Source organism: Spironucleus salmonicida, chromosome 2 (assembly GCF_000497125.1).
Source record: "Spironucleus salmonicida strain ATCC 50377 chromosome 2, whole genome shotgun sequence".
Classification (NCBI taxonomy): Eukaryota; Fornicata; order Diplomonadida; family Hexamitidae; genus Spironucleus; species Spironucleus salmonicida.
The window spans coordinates 708,457-722,102 of NC_090597.1; the positions used below are offsets into that span (position 1 = coordinate 708,457).

The 13,646-nt window shown below is 42.8% G+C and overlaps 10 protein-coding genes across 10 annotated transcripts; 6 read left to right on the forward strand and 4 right to left on the reverse strand. All coding sequences in view use genetic code 6, as the record gives it.

Annotated features, from left to right (window-relative positions):
- Window positions 1-2,348: 2,348 nt before the first annotated feature.
- Window positions 2,349-2,990, forward strand: SS50377_21588 (uncharacterized protein; the record flags this gene model as incomplete). Its single annotated transcript, XM_067905502.1, has 1 exon — window positions 2,349-2,990. The coding sequence occupies one exon, from the start codon at window positions 2,349-2,351 to the stop codon at window positions 2,988-2,990; it is 642 nt and encodes a 213-aa protein (XP_067766819.1).
- Window positions 2,991-3,531: 541 nt separating this feature from the next.
- On the reverse strand, window positions 3,532-4,143 carry SS50377_21589 (uncharacterized protein; the record flags this gene model as incomplete). Its single annotated transcript, XM_067905503.1, has 1 exon — window positions 3,532-4,143. One exon carries the CDS (start codon window positions 4,141-4,143, stop codon window positions 3,532-3,534), a length of 612 nt encoding a protein of 203 aa, XP_067766820.1.
- A 1,172-nt stretch (window positions 4,144-5,315) lies between these two features.
- SS50377_21590 (Prolyl-tRNA synthetase) lies at window positions 5,316-6,791 on the forward strand (the record flags this gene model as incomplete). Its single annotated transcript, XM_067905504.1, has 1 exon — window positions 5,316-6,791. One exon carries the CDS (start codon window positions 5,316-5,318, stop codon window positions 6,789-6,791), a length of 1,476 nt encoding a protein of 491 aa, XP_067766821.1.
- A 10-nt stretch (window positions 6,792-6,801) lies between these two features.
- Window positions 6,802-7,008, reverse strand: SS50377_21591 (uncharacterized protein; the record flags this gene model as incomplete). Its single annotated transcript, XM_067905505.1, has 1 exon — window positions 6,802-7,008. One exon carries the CDS (start codon window positions 7,006-7,008, stop codon window positions 6,802-6,804), a length of 207 nt encoding a protein of 68 aa, XP_067766822.1.
- Window positions 7,009-7,211: 203 nt separating this feature from the next.
- SS50377_21592 (uncharacterized protein) lies at window positions 7,212-7,592 on the reverse strand (the record flags this gene model as incomplete). Its single annotated transcript, XM_067905506.1, has 1 exon — window positions 7,212-7,592. The coding sequence occupies one exon, from the start codon at window positions 7,590-7,592 to the stop codon at window positions 7,212-7,214; it is 381 nt and encodes a 126-aa protein (XP_067766823.1).
- Window positions 7,593-7,669: 77 nt separating this feature from the next.
- SS50377_21593 (uncharacterized protein) lies at window positions 7,670-8,314 on the forward strand (the record flags this gene model as incomplete). Its single annotated transcript, XM_067905507.1, has 1 exon — window positions 7,670-8,314. The coding sequence occupies one exon, from the start codon at window positions 7,670-7,672 to the stop codon at window positions 8,312-8,314; it is 645 nt and encodes a 214-aa protein (XP_067766824.1).
- Window positions 8,315-8,439: 125 nt separating this feature from the next.
- Window positions 8,440-8,748, reverse strand: SS50377_21594 (uncharacterized protein; the record flags this gene model as incomplete). Its single annotated transcript, XM_067905508.1, has 1 exon — window positions 8,440-8,748. The coding sequence occupies one exon, from the start codon at window positions 8,746-8,748 to the stop codon at window positions 8,440-8,442; it is 309 nt and encodes a 102-aa protein (XP_067766825.1).
- Window positions 8,749-9,168: 420 nt separating this feature from the next.
- On the forward strand, window positions 9,169-10,725 carry SS50377_21595 (uncharacterized protein; the record flags this gene model as incomplete). Its single annotated transcript, XM_067905509.1, has 1 exon — window positions 9,169-10,725. One exon carries the CDS (start codon window positions 9,169-9,171, stop codon window positions 10,723-10,725), a length of 1,557 nt encoding a protein of 518 aa, XP_067766826.1.
- A 374-nt stretch (window positions 10,726-11,099) lies between these two features.
- On the forward strand, window positions 11,100-11,810 carry SS50377_21596 (uncharacterized protein; the record flags this gene model as incomplete). Its single annotated transcript, XM_067905510.1, has 1 exon — window positions 11,100-11,810. One exon carries the CDS (start codon window positions 11,100-11,102, stop codon window positions 11,808-11,810), a length of 711 nt encoding a protein of 236 aa, XP_067766827.1.
- Window positions 11,811-12,127: 317 nt separating this feature from the next.
- SS50377_21597 (Histone H2A) lies at window positions 12,128-12,487 on the forward strand (the record flags this gene model as incomplete). The annotated part of the gene is made up of 1 exon (XM_067905511.1): window positions 12,128-12,487. The coding sequence occupies one exon, from the start codon at window positions 12,128-12,130 to the stop codon at window positions 12,485-12,487; it is 360 nt and encodes a 119-aa protein (XP_067766828.1).
- Between the last annotated feature and the right edge of the window lie 1,159 nt (window positions 12,488-13,646).

The following is a 13,646-nucleotide window of genomic DNA, read 5'->3' on the forward strand; positions in this document are numbered from 1 at the left end:
AACAACTACTTGTCAAGATTGCTTTCGATCAAACCTAAGAAATAAAATCTATAATTTTGCATGTTTCCTTATTCCATCTCAATTAAGCCTTAGCGTAGTATCGTATTTCAAAAACATCACAATATCATATTTGATAGAAGCTGCAATTCATGCAATTTTTATCAATTCACATGTCTTATTCTTTTAAGCATAAAAGCTTTTTCAGTACTGCTTAGATGCTACCAAAGTAAAATTTAAAAATTCAATGTCGCTACTTATTACATCATCTCAATATAGGTTATTCATATTATCAAGCGTTTGATATATAAGCTCCTCTTCTGTCCATTCTCTTTTGAAATTTTTCATATCATATCTATATATTATTTAATATCACTTCTTTCCTTTCTTACTCAAGTAATACGCGAGGCCGCCACTATAATAATTCCAGTTAACATGCCATGACAAATATCCGTCAGAGCCTTATATAAAAACGAAAAACCCTACTTTTTCAGCCCACCGCACAATCCGCCCAATTATCCTCTTTCAAGATATAGCCAAGAAGGCAAATTGCGCATTTATTGGTACCCCTACCTGTGAATTTTCCATCTATAGAAACATAATTACGCGTATTTATGCACCCAGTTCACGTATCATGACTATCTTCTCAACATGTACAACGAACATCTCCACATGCTCCCCTGCCTCTGAACTTTCCTAGCAAATGCCTAAATTCTAACCAACAGCATCTCGTAAACGCAGTTTATCATTACTTTTTGCACTGCATGCTAATTGTCCACGCATTCATCTAAGCACTCATAATTTGTTCGCTAAATCAAATTCATGCATGTTCTATGTTAATATCTACTTTCATTTTACAATGTGTTGCTCCTCAAAATTATCTTATTTTGCAGTACACGAAAGTGGAAATAAATGGGTTTCCAGCAGATTTTGCCCTGCAAACCGCGCCCTCTTAGCAAGGTCTCCTGGGATCTGAAGCGCGAGCGAGCCCTTCGGAGGCTGCGCGCGTGCGGTTTTGGGTGCAAATTCGATACTGGAGATCGTGAAATGTGCGAGGTAACAGCGGCAGAAATGGAAGTTTGTGCCTAGAAAACTGTTTGTATTTGAGTTGGTCTAGACGTCAGGAATTAGCTGTGGGGAAATGAAAGGCATGAGTAGGGCAGGGTAAGAAGTCTGCTTAGGATGCAGGAGATGCATGGTATTCGCATGATTGCAGTGATATAATAAGGTGTTGGGGTTGTTGCGTTTGTGTGGGATGTTAACTAGCATTATCATAGTCAGATATTAGGGGAATAGGGTAATAATGGGTTGATAGGGTGCGGTTAGTAAACATACTTTGTACTATAGTAATAATAATACAAAATTGGTATTATACAGTTTAATAGAAATTAGGTTTTAGGTAAAACAAATAGAATACATATTGGTGAGGTATGCAATTACTAATCCCAGGGAGTAAAATAGTTTTCTTAATGGCGTGGTTAAGCTATCTATAGACCTAGTATAGATAATACTAACCATCATGAGATAGTTAAGGTTGCTGCAGTAATAGCGTGATGTATTTGAATTAACTACTTATGACCTTATCTCGTTTCTGCTCAGGTAGGATTATTTCATAAATATGATAATTTATTTAAATATCTGCACAGATACAGCGTATGGTGTGGGTATAATGCTAGGCTCACTATAGTACGTATATACTTCAGCGACCTGATGCTATTCTCAAGCTATACTTACATGGCTGCTAACAAAATCATCGGAAACCGAAAATATGGTTGTTGCAGTGATGTTAATTCATATCAGCCCATGCTCCAGAAGGACAGCTTACGTATTTCCAGCAAAGGCTGCCCAGGTGGAGCTGGATGCCAGATGAATGACCAATGTGAGATATAAATTTACTAAATATTCAATTTAGTCAACTGGTAAGGGAGCCTGCACGTATACCCCGTACCTGCTGAAGTTTCTAACCCGGCTACGATTTTACAGCAATGCGTGCAGACCTTGCCAGATTGCGCTATTTCGCTGGATACTTCCATAGCATGCGTCGAATGCAAGCAGTGCTATATTTTTATTTTAACCGAATACCCTAAGTGCATTGCGAACTCTATCTGCTTCTCTGACTAGTTATTTTGTGAAGAAGGTGAAAAATATTTTCGAATAAAAGAATGGTTCTGTGCGTCTCGCCTCCGGGGAAGCGAATAACGCAGAAGGGCATCCTGCTCCACTTACATGAAGGAATATATACTGTTGAATTTTACTGGTCAGCCTTGTCATGGAGACTGCGCCGACCGTGTAGGAGATGAATGCTACGAGTGCAACGAAGATTAGACGGCTAGCGACAATTTCTGCATAGTATGTCCGGTAAATTTTGCAAATGCAGATAGGTACAATACTACAAGATATGGGATGCTAACCACTCTAGCAATCCGTATAGAAGCAGATTCAGCTTCTGCATGTCTTGTCACTACTGGGCTGCGATGGAGTGTTGCGAGCGAATTTGGTGCCCTAAATCCATGATAGCCTAGCAGATTATGCGGTGTGAAGACTACGGGATATACCTGTACGCCATCCATGAGGATATGTTACATGCAGAGGAGATTAAGATTTCAATAAGTATATAATTGGGATTTAAAAGTATGCCATGCATTCATAAGCTGTTGTAAACATTATCAATGATGCGCAAATGCAGAAATATGAGAAGAATACGCACTTTGGTATCGCCCAATGACAGGAACGAGTATGTGAATGAAAATAGCACAGATGTTAACCTTAGCCATCTAGGAAGGCAAGAGGCAGCGAGAACCTGGAGGCGTTTGCATTCAGTGACAGACCTTGAGCAGGGTGTGCTCTGGCAAAATATTTGCGAGTACTTTTTATCTGCAAGGTTTTCGAGAGACAGAACACACGAGAAGAATAATAGCAACCGGAATCTTTGCCCACCAGGCTCCTAGTACGAGAGTGTCTATGCTGGAACCTAGGACTACCAATTCATGTGATTTGCAACAAGTACGAGACTTTGAACGCGTAGTTCCTGTGCAACCCTGGCTTTAGCTAACTGTATGCAAAGAAGAGATAACAGTGCGAAGTTCAAGTAAGCCTTGAGTGCTTAGATTTTGGCGAACCGCACGATATGGCGAGTTGGTCCGCGCTATGCACATAGACCGGAAAACCTGAGGAAATAGGTTAATCTGCTTATCTAGCGATGCAGACTTGGTACTGGTAGAGGGAGGCTGCGCGTGCACACGAGTTTGGAAGCGGCTCTATTACAGTATTGGAGGGGGTCTTGCCACCGCATGTTACTCAATCTTAACTGGGTTGCTTAAGCAACGAATGTCAAGAGAAATAATGGTTTCCTGGCACATGGCAAGACCCTAGAGTCAATAGGGAAAGGATTCCACTAAACGGCCCAGAGGATAAAATGTTGACCAGAAGTAAATTTTGAATGAAATTCATTGATTCTCTAATATGACGATTGCATGCAATATTCCAACAGTAGGTAATCGATTTCCCATCCATTTTGGTTTGCAACAGCTCCTGTCACTTATGGGGTACTAGTAAGCTGATATTGTTTTTCGGAAAGGGAGTATATTGTATATTAACATACCAAATCAATATATCATACTAGGCAGAACCGCGATGAACACCGTGCTGACCCCATTGATACCATCGCAAAACCTCGCAGAATGCGGTCGCGGTACTTTGCTAGTTGCTTTTATTTTCTATCTTCTGCCATATTCTCAAAACTAGTGCCCAACCTGCGCTGGCAGTGCTGATGCCGGCCAGCCCGAGCGGGATCCCTAGAGTGACGCCTATGTGCATGTAGCCATCACTTTTCTCATAAGCACGTATTAAATATATTCTAGTCCAGCTGCACTGGAGCACTCCTTGCACGCCTGGCCAGCCAGCTGATCCCGTGTAGCGCACTTTACGTACTTTCGCAATCGTACGTAAAGCAGTTGCGGTATTTCTCGCTTCTGTACTCGGTCTGATAAACGGTGTGCCTGTACTCCGTAGTACACCGTCTCTGCTGTACTGTCCACCTGCTAGTTTGGAATACAAATGAGCCGGCAAGTGCCCATAGCCATTTATACCCTCATACACAGTGTTCACATGACCAGAATCACCTGTTTATAGCATCTCTGAAAACATCACGGTGGGTTTCCCTTCAGTACCGTAAGCGAGACAGCATCTTTAGCCTTGGTACGTGCAGGGTTTCACTGCTTCCCCAATTCAGGGTTGGTAGCCAAATCCCTCTAAATAGAAGCAGCTGGACACGAAGTGCACCAAGTCTTGCCTCCTGGGCATGATTTGCAGGGTTATGCGAAATTCGTCAAAATCACCTTGCTAGCATTCCTGGCATGACATGTTACCAGAAATTCCGCAGCCTAGAATGCAGTTGCCGCACGCAGCCCTGTCAAGTTAATAGGACACGCCGCAGTGCTTTGAGGGTCCGCAGGTGCACTCCTGGTAGCATGTACCCCGTCTTCGCATTCGAGGTAGGCACCACCGATCTCGTGATGGCCATCCTACCAGGGCCTGCGCGTACGCACAATTCTAGTTGTATATGTTGCAGTATTACCATCGCCGAGGTAGTGATATTTCTTGCGACCTGAGCAGGTGATGCCGTCAGGTCACCTTTGTGTGACACTAAGCTTCTGCAAAGCATGTAGGGAGGAGTGTAAAGCAGAGGTTCGGGACAGTTATCAGCGGGTATGAGCAGCCATCGACACAGTTTAGAGAGTGTATCTTTCAGTTCCTGGGGCTGCGGAGATGGGAGATGGAAATTTTGGGAAGGGTGGTACGATCTGCTCTGGGTAAGAAGGGTGCCCAGCGCAAGTGGAAGTATGTACAGGCGGTATGCAGTTTGTATTTGTAGGTCGGGATTGGTTTCTGCGTGAGCTTTACAGGCGGGATATTGGCGTTAGAATTTGTAATAGAAGGCTCTCATCAGGTCTATCGCGGTTTCTGCAAAATATATTTGCGGGCGGTAGCTGTACCAATCGAGAACTACATAAGGCGCTTAAAAATTATTATACACCAAGTCGCCTATTCCGCGAGATTGGAGTTTTAGCTACTCTAGTCTATAATTCTGCTTGTATTAGTATCCTACAATATCCTTCCAAATCAAGTCTGGCAGTTTTATGCTCCTGGGATAATATATGGTCCGTAATGACACACTGACGATGCTAATTCTGCGTAGCAACGATCCTGCGAGATACGACGCTGCGTGCGCCACCCTATATAACTCCCTATGCGCAGTTTCACTTAGTACATATTATACGCTGATACCCGAGTAATCATTTCCGTTACCACTCCACAAAATGTCTGGCAAGAAGGAAAAGACCCAGAAGCAGAACATTCGCTCAGGCCTCGAGACCTTCAACCTCCCCAAGTCCAACTTCTCGGACTGGTACGACGCCATCATGGACGCCGCCGAGATCGTCGACAGGCGCTACCCCGTGAAGGGCGCGCCCGTCCTGCGCCCCTACGGCTTCTTCATGCACAACGCCATCATGCGCAAGATCGAGGACGACTACGCCGAGCAGGGCATCCAGCAGTCCCTCTTCCCCACGCTGATCCCCCGCTCCTTCCTGGCGAAGGAGGCCGAGCACATCAAGGGCTTTGAGTCGGAGTGCTACTGGTGCGACCGCGGCGGCCTCGACGCCCTGGAGGAGCCCCTGGCGCTGCGCCCCACCTCGGAGACCGCGATCTACTCCATGTTCGCCCTCTGGACGCGCTCGTTCCGGGACCTGCCCCTCAAGATCCACCAGACCTGCTCCGTGTTCCGCTTCGAGACCAAGAACACCCGCCCCCTCATCAGGGTGCGCGAGATCCCCTGGAACGAGGCCCATACCGCTCACGCCACCCGCGAGGAGGCGCTGGCGCAGATGAAGATCTACTGGGAGGTCTACCTGTCAGTCTTCGAGGCGATGGGCTTCTACGGCCAGAAGCTCGTCCGTGCCCCCTGGGACAAGTTCGCCGGGGCCGAGCACACTGAGGTGCTGGACGTCGTCATGCCCTGCGGCAAGGTGCTGCAGACGGCGGGCATCCACTTCCTCGGCCAGAAGTTCGCCAAGGTGTTCAACATCAAGTTCATCGACCAGAACAACACCCAGCAGTTCGCCGAGATGACTTGCGCCGGTATTTCCACCAGGGCGCTTGCCTGCGCGCTCTCGGTCCACGGCGACCAGAAGGGCCTCATGCTCCCCAGCCTGATCGCCATGTACCAGGTCGTACTGGTGCCCTGCGGGAAGTACGGCGACGACCTGGTCCTCAAGATGAAGGAGATCCAGCAGACGCTCAAGGCGGCCGGCATCAGGTCCTTCTTCGACGACTCCAAGAAGTCCATGGGCGAGAAGATCTTCCACTGGGAGATGAAGGGCGTCCCTCTCCGCATCGAGCTCGGCCCCCGCGACCTAGAGAGCGGCGACTTCGTGGCCATCTGCAGGGACACCGGCAAGGACGGCAAGCAGGTCTTCAAGGTCCAGGACATCGCGGCGGTCGCGAGAGACCAGCTGGCCCAATACGACAGCAGGCTCAGGGCGGCAGGCAGGGCCTTCGCGACCGAGAGGTGCGCCACCTGCAGGACGCTCGCGGAGGCCCAGGCCGCCGTCCCCAGCGGCTTCGCCAGGGTGCCCCTCGCGGAGCTGGAGCAGTCCCTCGAGGAGGCCTTCAAGAAGCTCGTCGTGGGCGCCGAGATCCGCGGCTACGACCCCGAGGCCGCCTGCGAGGGCGAGCTGTGCGTCGTGACCGGCGCGCCGGCGAAGTTCTGGTGCTTCGTGGCGAGAGCGTACTGAGATTGTCATTTCACTCGTCTAGGTAGTCGAAGTTGAGCATCTGGCCCTGCTGGTAGTACGCCGAGAACGCGTTCAGCTCCTCGAACTTCTGGTGCTCCCTCTCCAGGTCGCGCGTCGAGTTCGCGAGCAGGAAGTCGGTGTCGTGGGCGGCCGGCAGGCTGGCAAAGCTGGTCTGCGTTTTGCGCGCGATCTCAAATTTCTGCTGCAGAACGTTCATTTGGAGTGCGGGTGGAACGGTAGGGCAAGGTATTGGGCGGTGCAGATGCGGACGCGGTCCCACCGGTGCATGGGCAGCGCTACTGCGGGCGGCAGGGGCAGCTTGGGTGCGCGCCTGCAGCTGGGATAGCGTTCCAATCCTCCTGGCCCAACTCGCCAGCTAAATGGCTTGGCCCATCGTCGCGCGCAGTGAGACAGCACAGATCACGAAAAGTCAATCCGGCCGACGTACTCGTCGTAGTCGATGCCGAAGTGCTGCAGCACCTCGCGGTTGGGCAGCTGCTTGCCGGCGTGGGTCTGGGGCTGCGTGCTGCCCTCGAATCCCGGAAACTTGACCCGCAGCGTCAGGTCGGTGAAGTCCATGAAGTAGCGGCCGGAGGAGGTGAGGACGCCCGTCTCGTAGCCCTGCAGGACGCCCTCGGGGCAGAGGACGAAGGAGTGAAACGCGAAGTTCTTGACGATCTTGAAGCCGCTCTGGCCGTGCTCGTTCAGCTCGAGGGAGAAGAAGCAGCCGCCGTAGTAGTAGACGGAGGGCTCCTCTACGGACCGCGCGACTGCGATCGATGCGTAGTCTGGAAGGGACATTTTCGGTGCGTATGCTGACAATTATACAGAACTCGAGATAGTATTCCGCCACTATACAAAGCAATGCGCGCCAGCCGATGGGCGCTCTGGGATGCGGTGGGCGTGCGAGAGGACCCGTGCTGCACCAGCTGGCGGGAGCCTTCAGCCGCGGAGGTGCCGCTCGCCTGAGGAGCTAGAGGCGAGGAGCACGCGCAGGCGCTCGGCAGTGTGTCCGGCTGCTAGGGGGTGCCTGCGTACTACTATAATGGTGCGGTGCCGTCCTGCCTGCCCTACTGCATGTCGGCAGCAACGGCACCGCTGGTGCGGACCAGAGAAGGCGCCCGCTTTTTCTCGATATGGCTAGTATGGTATTGGTGTACGCAAACTAAAAAATGCAAAGTGGAGTGGGAATCGTAAACATTGTTTGCATATCTATTTGGTGCAAATGCAGTAACTAATAGCCAGCAATGCGCAACTCCGCCTCCTGTAATTACTGTCTGCTTGGTTTATTGTACCTCGCGAGGCCTGCCGCAAGAGCAAAGATACCGGAATATATATTAGAGTCGGCTCCATAAGATGACGATGCTGTCCATCGCGGCGCAGCACACCCAGAACCTGGGGAGGGCCACGAGTCCACTGCGGCCAACACGAGGCATAACGTTAACATCGCCCACTGGACCGGTGTGCGGGTGACGGTGCCAGTTGACATCATCAACTTCGGGATATCGGCTTCCATACAGTGATAGTGGGGAGCGTAACTTCTGCTCACCACGCGGACACCCGACTTCACGCATAACTTCAACTTCTTCTACTCGGACTTCCGCAGCCCGCGGTTCTGCTACCAGGTCCGCCCAGTAGGCAGCCTAGTTCAGCGCGATCCGGCAGAACGATATCTCCCTCCCGATCCTGCTGAGCAATAGTGAGAGCAAGGTTCGGATGCTCTCCTAGCAGGTGGGGCGAAGGGCTCCCGGAGGGTCCAGATTGCAGCGCTCTCCGACACGATCTTGCGCGTTGTGATCTTCTCCATGGTCGGCGAGGCGTAGACGCGCATGTGAGGCTAGTCCGCAGGGCCTGGAGGTTCACGCGGCAGGTAGTAAGAGGATTATTTGTATAGGTTTGTGCTATACTAAAAGCATGGGTTTTAGCAATTATAGTTTAACGTCATGTTAATGTTCATTTTGATGATCTGCCTTACGTCGCATTTTCTGAGTTTGCTTTTTCAACTAAATTATATTTAGAGTAATATTGTTACTTTGATGGCACTATTAAAGACATATAAGTAGCTATTAAAAGTTAAACTACTAGTACATTAATATATTAAAAATAACTTATATGTATGTTTTATGACAAATTTTTTAAATAATTTTTAGCATTACTATTTATTATATGCTATATAAACTGAAGAATCACTTTGATTGAATCATCTATTAAATAGGATAATTATATTCTTTTATTAGTTCATAAGAATGGGTATTTACTATGAGAACAATAATATTATTTAATCATATATAATATTAAATAAATATTATAATAATGATTATCTACTGTAAAAATAAATACCATACTTGATACAAATATAATTATATCTAAGAGAAAAATGCTGGTGTTACTTGCAGTCGAAATACCTGACTGCTATTCAGGAGCTACGGTATAATATAACTAAAATCTTGAAACTGCAACTGTAATGCTTGTATCAAATAATTAAGATGCTTGTTAGCAATTCCTTGATGAAGTTCGCCTTTCACTGATCTTTCATGATGGATTTCATCCTACGCATTTTACTTATGATTCATATAATTACAGTGATAGTAATAGAATTGTAATGTAAAATGTTGAAATTTTAAACGATGATCCAGAACCAGCGATGCCTTTATATGCCCGTTTAAATATTAGCAATCTAGCGTTTTGGACCGGTGTGCGTGTGGCATACGTCGGGAACTAGGTATCACAGATGGACCAGTGCTTCGATCAGGTGCGCAGTAACTTTTCGATTATCCAGCGCAGCTTCTCCTTCACGGTCGGTGTCACAAACGCGTGCCTAGAGGAGATCAGCACTGGCGCGTTCCAGTTCTTGTACCAATTCAACGAAAAGGCAGATACAATCGCGATCCGCAGGCGGGAGGACTTCCCGGACGACTACAACTGCGAGACAATAGTTGAGGATGATAAAGTCTATTTACGTTGTAAATAAGAAGGAGATTTTATAATAGACCTATAGACGCCATTTATGGAAGCCACGGTGGAATTCACCATTCAAGCATCAGGTATCAATTATGCATCTGAGATTAATTTTGATACTGTTTTTGTTGGAACTGTTGTAGGACTTTTACAAAATATGCAAGTTTAGTTTTTTAAAGATCTTTTTTATATAGAGATAACATTTAATACCAATACTACACTTCATGATGCTTGGGTTAATCTAGTATAAGGATCAAATTTATTTATATATCGGCTGACGGTGTAAACACCCATTTAATCTTTTACATTTTAATTTAATTATCCAGATTTTGACTTTAATCATATTATTTTAACCGAAAGCTGTTATGCTGATTTGAGTTGTCTTAATACTATGAGCGCAATTAATAAGTATGCTGATAGTTCAAATTTTTATATGGATATAACTGGATTTTAAGATATAACATTAAAAGGAACAGTTGGTATGGAATTTAAGGCAAGAACTGCATGTTTTAGACGTATGGTTATGGAAGTCACCACTGCAACAACATTATGCATTGAATTGGAAAAATCTGCATATTTTAATTTAGGCGCACATTGCTTATTAATAAAAGACGATACAATGTCAGTTGCTGTTGCTAATGGAATCAATTCATCTAATCATAATTAACGTATTTTTAATCAAGAAGTTAAATTTTAGTTTAGTTTTAAAAATCCCAGATTTTGTTTTGAAGTTTCAGCAAATAAGGCATATGAGATTGCTAGCATGCGGTCTGACGAAGTATTTTTAATGATACAATTAACATAAGGAAATAATACGGTTAGATTAGTTGGGAGCTAAGTAGGAGAAAATAATTATTCACTAATGTTAATTATTACATGCTTAGTTGGAGGTACAATAGTAATAGTAAGTTTAATTGATAGTGTTTGGAGAATGGTGATTTTTGTTAAGGTTAGCAAAACTTATAAGAGAAAGTGATAGAATCCTTATTTCAGATTGAATTTAATAAGTATATGTTCACTGATGGTGATGTTAATTGGTATTTTGAGCTAGATTAACTCAAAAATGATAGGATGAGTTAATTTTAATTTTAAGTTAATTATAAACTTAATATGAATAACATTTTTATAGTATAACATATTTTAATAATGCAGACTAAATTAAATAATATATAAATTTATATTCTCGAGGTACTGTTTAGAAACTTTAGTGTATAAAATTAATTTTCAATTTAAAATAAATGATTAACAGTTAATATAAAATAATATTTATTGTTTGAGGTAAGTTTTCATATTATTTTTTCAATTTATTCTACTTAGTATTATTATATATTAACTATAAATTCTGAAATAATGAATCTATCTGATATTTTAACAAGCTCCTAATCCGCTAGGATACCATATTATAACCCTTTTTATACATCATTTACTTCAAAATTCAATAAGTTTTCCTAAACACCTTCAACAACCACCACTCTAACTAAAATATAACTATTCATTACCTAGGCTAAAAAATCAAAAAGTTTGGTGGACCGTTTCATGTATGACGAGAAATGTTCTTTATCAAATAATTTCGGTCTTTTCAGCGCAGTTAAGCAACTCCAGAAAACCCTCCAAAGCGCGCTAATTTTGTTACAGGCCACGATGTCTTAGCATACTTATATTGAAAGCTGTGAATAGGCGAACCTTTCTCTTGAAATTGTTATTTAAAACATGTTTCATGGTTTCTTTGAAGTTGAGTCAAAATTTTCAACTAATTTTAGTGTAGCGTCTAATATGATTAAATTTGACCATTTTAGCGAATAAATTACTCTTATTCTAGATAGTCTTAATGTTAATGAATACTAATTAAATAACGCAGATTAATATGTACATTTTTTGATGAAATATATTAAAAATTACGTAAATTAAACAGATAAACTGATTAGTGAACTATTAGTAGCCAATAATGCATTGTAGGTAGATACTAAGAAGTTAATCGACGGCGTGGAGATAAAATATGCTGGAAAAATTACAATTTTAGAGCAAGAAATTGAGCGTTTAAAGCGATTATACAGTGAGTGAATTTAGGGGATTTGAATATTAATCAATTTTACATGGTATTTTTAATATATCTATATTGAAACTTAAAATAATTTCAAGTAATAAATCTTGGTTATTAATTAAGGCTATAAGTGAATTATATTTTATAATGGCTTTAATAAATTTACAGTTTTTATAACACAAAATAATGAGCTTTTTAACTAGTATATATAATCATTTAAAAGCTATCAATTATCTTATAAAATATATAATAATTGGAATAGTAAATTCTTTAAAAATCGAACCTGCGCGAGTCGCTAGGCCCGTCATCTCCTTTCCCCCAATTTTACCTTTCAAAAATGGCTATTGACAACAAAGCCAAGTCAAGATCCACCCGTGCCGGTATCATCTTCCCCGTCGGTCGTATCCACAGACATCTCAAGGAGGGCCGCTACGCCGACCGTATCTCCTCCGACGCCCCCGTCTACATGGCCGCCATCCTCGAGTCCGTCATCGACGAGGTGTTCAAGGAAGCCCTCAACCAGAAGGACAAGAAGTCCACCAAGCGTATCACCCCCAACAACATCGTGAACGCCATCCGCAAGGACAAGGAGCTCAACGAGATCTTCAAGGACGTCGTCATCCGCGACGGCGGTGTCGCTAGACTCGAGGACGAGAAGAAGCACACCTCCAAGTCCAAGAAGTCCCAGGACCAGTGATATATTCTTGTTTACCCTGTCACTCCCTCTCGCCCAGGTACTCCGCCACCGTGCGAATCCCGGCGTCCAGCCGCTGCAGCACGTCCTTCTCCATGGACGTGAACCCCTGGGTCAGCTGCAGAATGCCGTGCGCGATGATCGCCACCGGGTCAATCAGGATGGCCTGTGACGTCTTCTTCAAACATGTATAATTAATAAAGTATATAATGAAAATATAAATATTTGCTTAAACTTATAACTTTTATTATAAAATATTTTTTAAAATGCTAATATATCAACTTTTAATATACTGAAAAAATTAATTTTAAAATTATAAACAAAACATCAATATTTGTATTATATAATTCTATATCATAAATCAAAAAATTAGAGTAAACTATATTTGCTCTTTTACTTAAAGCGAATTACTACTATTTGCTAAAATATATAATTAAACACTTTTAATGATAATTATTATTAATCTAATTACTTTAGTATATGCTGAAAATATTGTTCTAAAAAAGAAGATATTTCAATGCGGTAAAGTATATATAATGAGGTTTACTGTAATCTGTTTGTTGAGAAACGATTTGTAGTTTATATCATTTAAAATTATGAGTTTAGCTTAAGATATTTAAAGAACTTTAAATGCTGGTAGTTAAATCATTTGGCTTGACGTTAAGTGTTATATATTGTATTAAAAAACTATATTGTGAAAGAGAGTAATTCTTGATGCTTTATGAGTGATAATTTTTATTTAGTTTCGTAGGATAAAGAAAAATTAATAAAAATTAATAAAATTATTGAACACGTTTACTTGTGTATGTAATCATGCAACAAGTTTATTCAATATGGTTGAATTATTATATAATAGACATAACTTATATAATATAGACCCATGATAGACAAACTTTAACTTTATTGAATTCATATTTTTAAATTAAATATGAATTGTATTATAAATAATTATTATTTATATATTATAAATAATGTATTTTCAAATATAATACTGAACAATAGACTTACCATAACTTAGCTAAAAATTTGTATACAAAATATGTAGTATATAGACTAGCAAAGGTTAATACTACTATGTAAAATATCATTAAATCTTTAAGTATAAGTTTATTTTAATAAACTCCATTTACTATAGTTTATACTAAAAATTTAAATATATTTA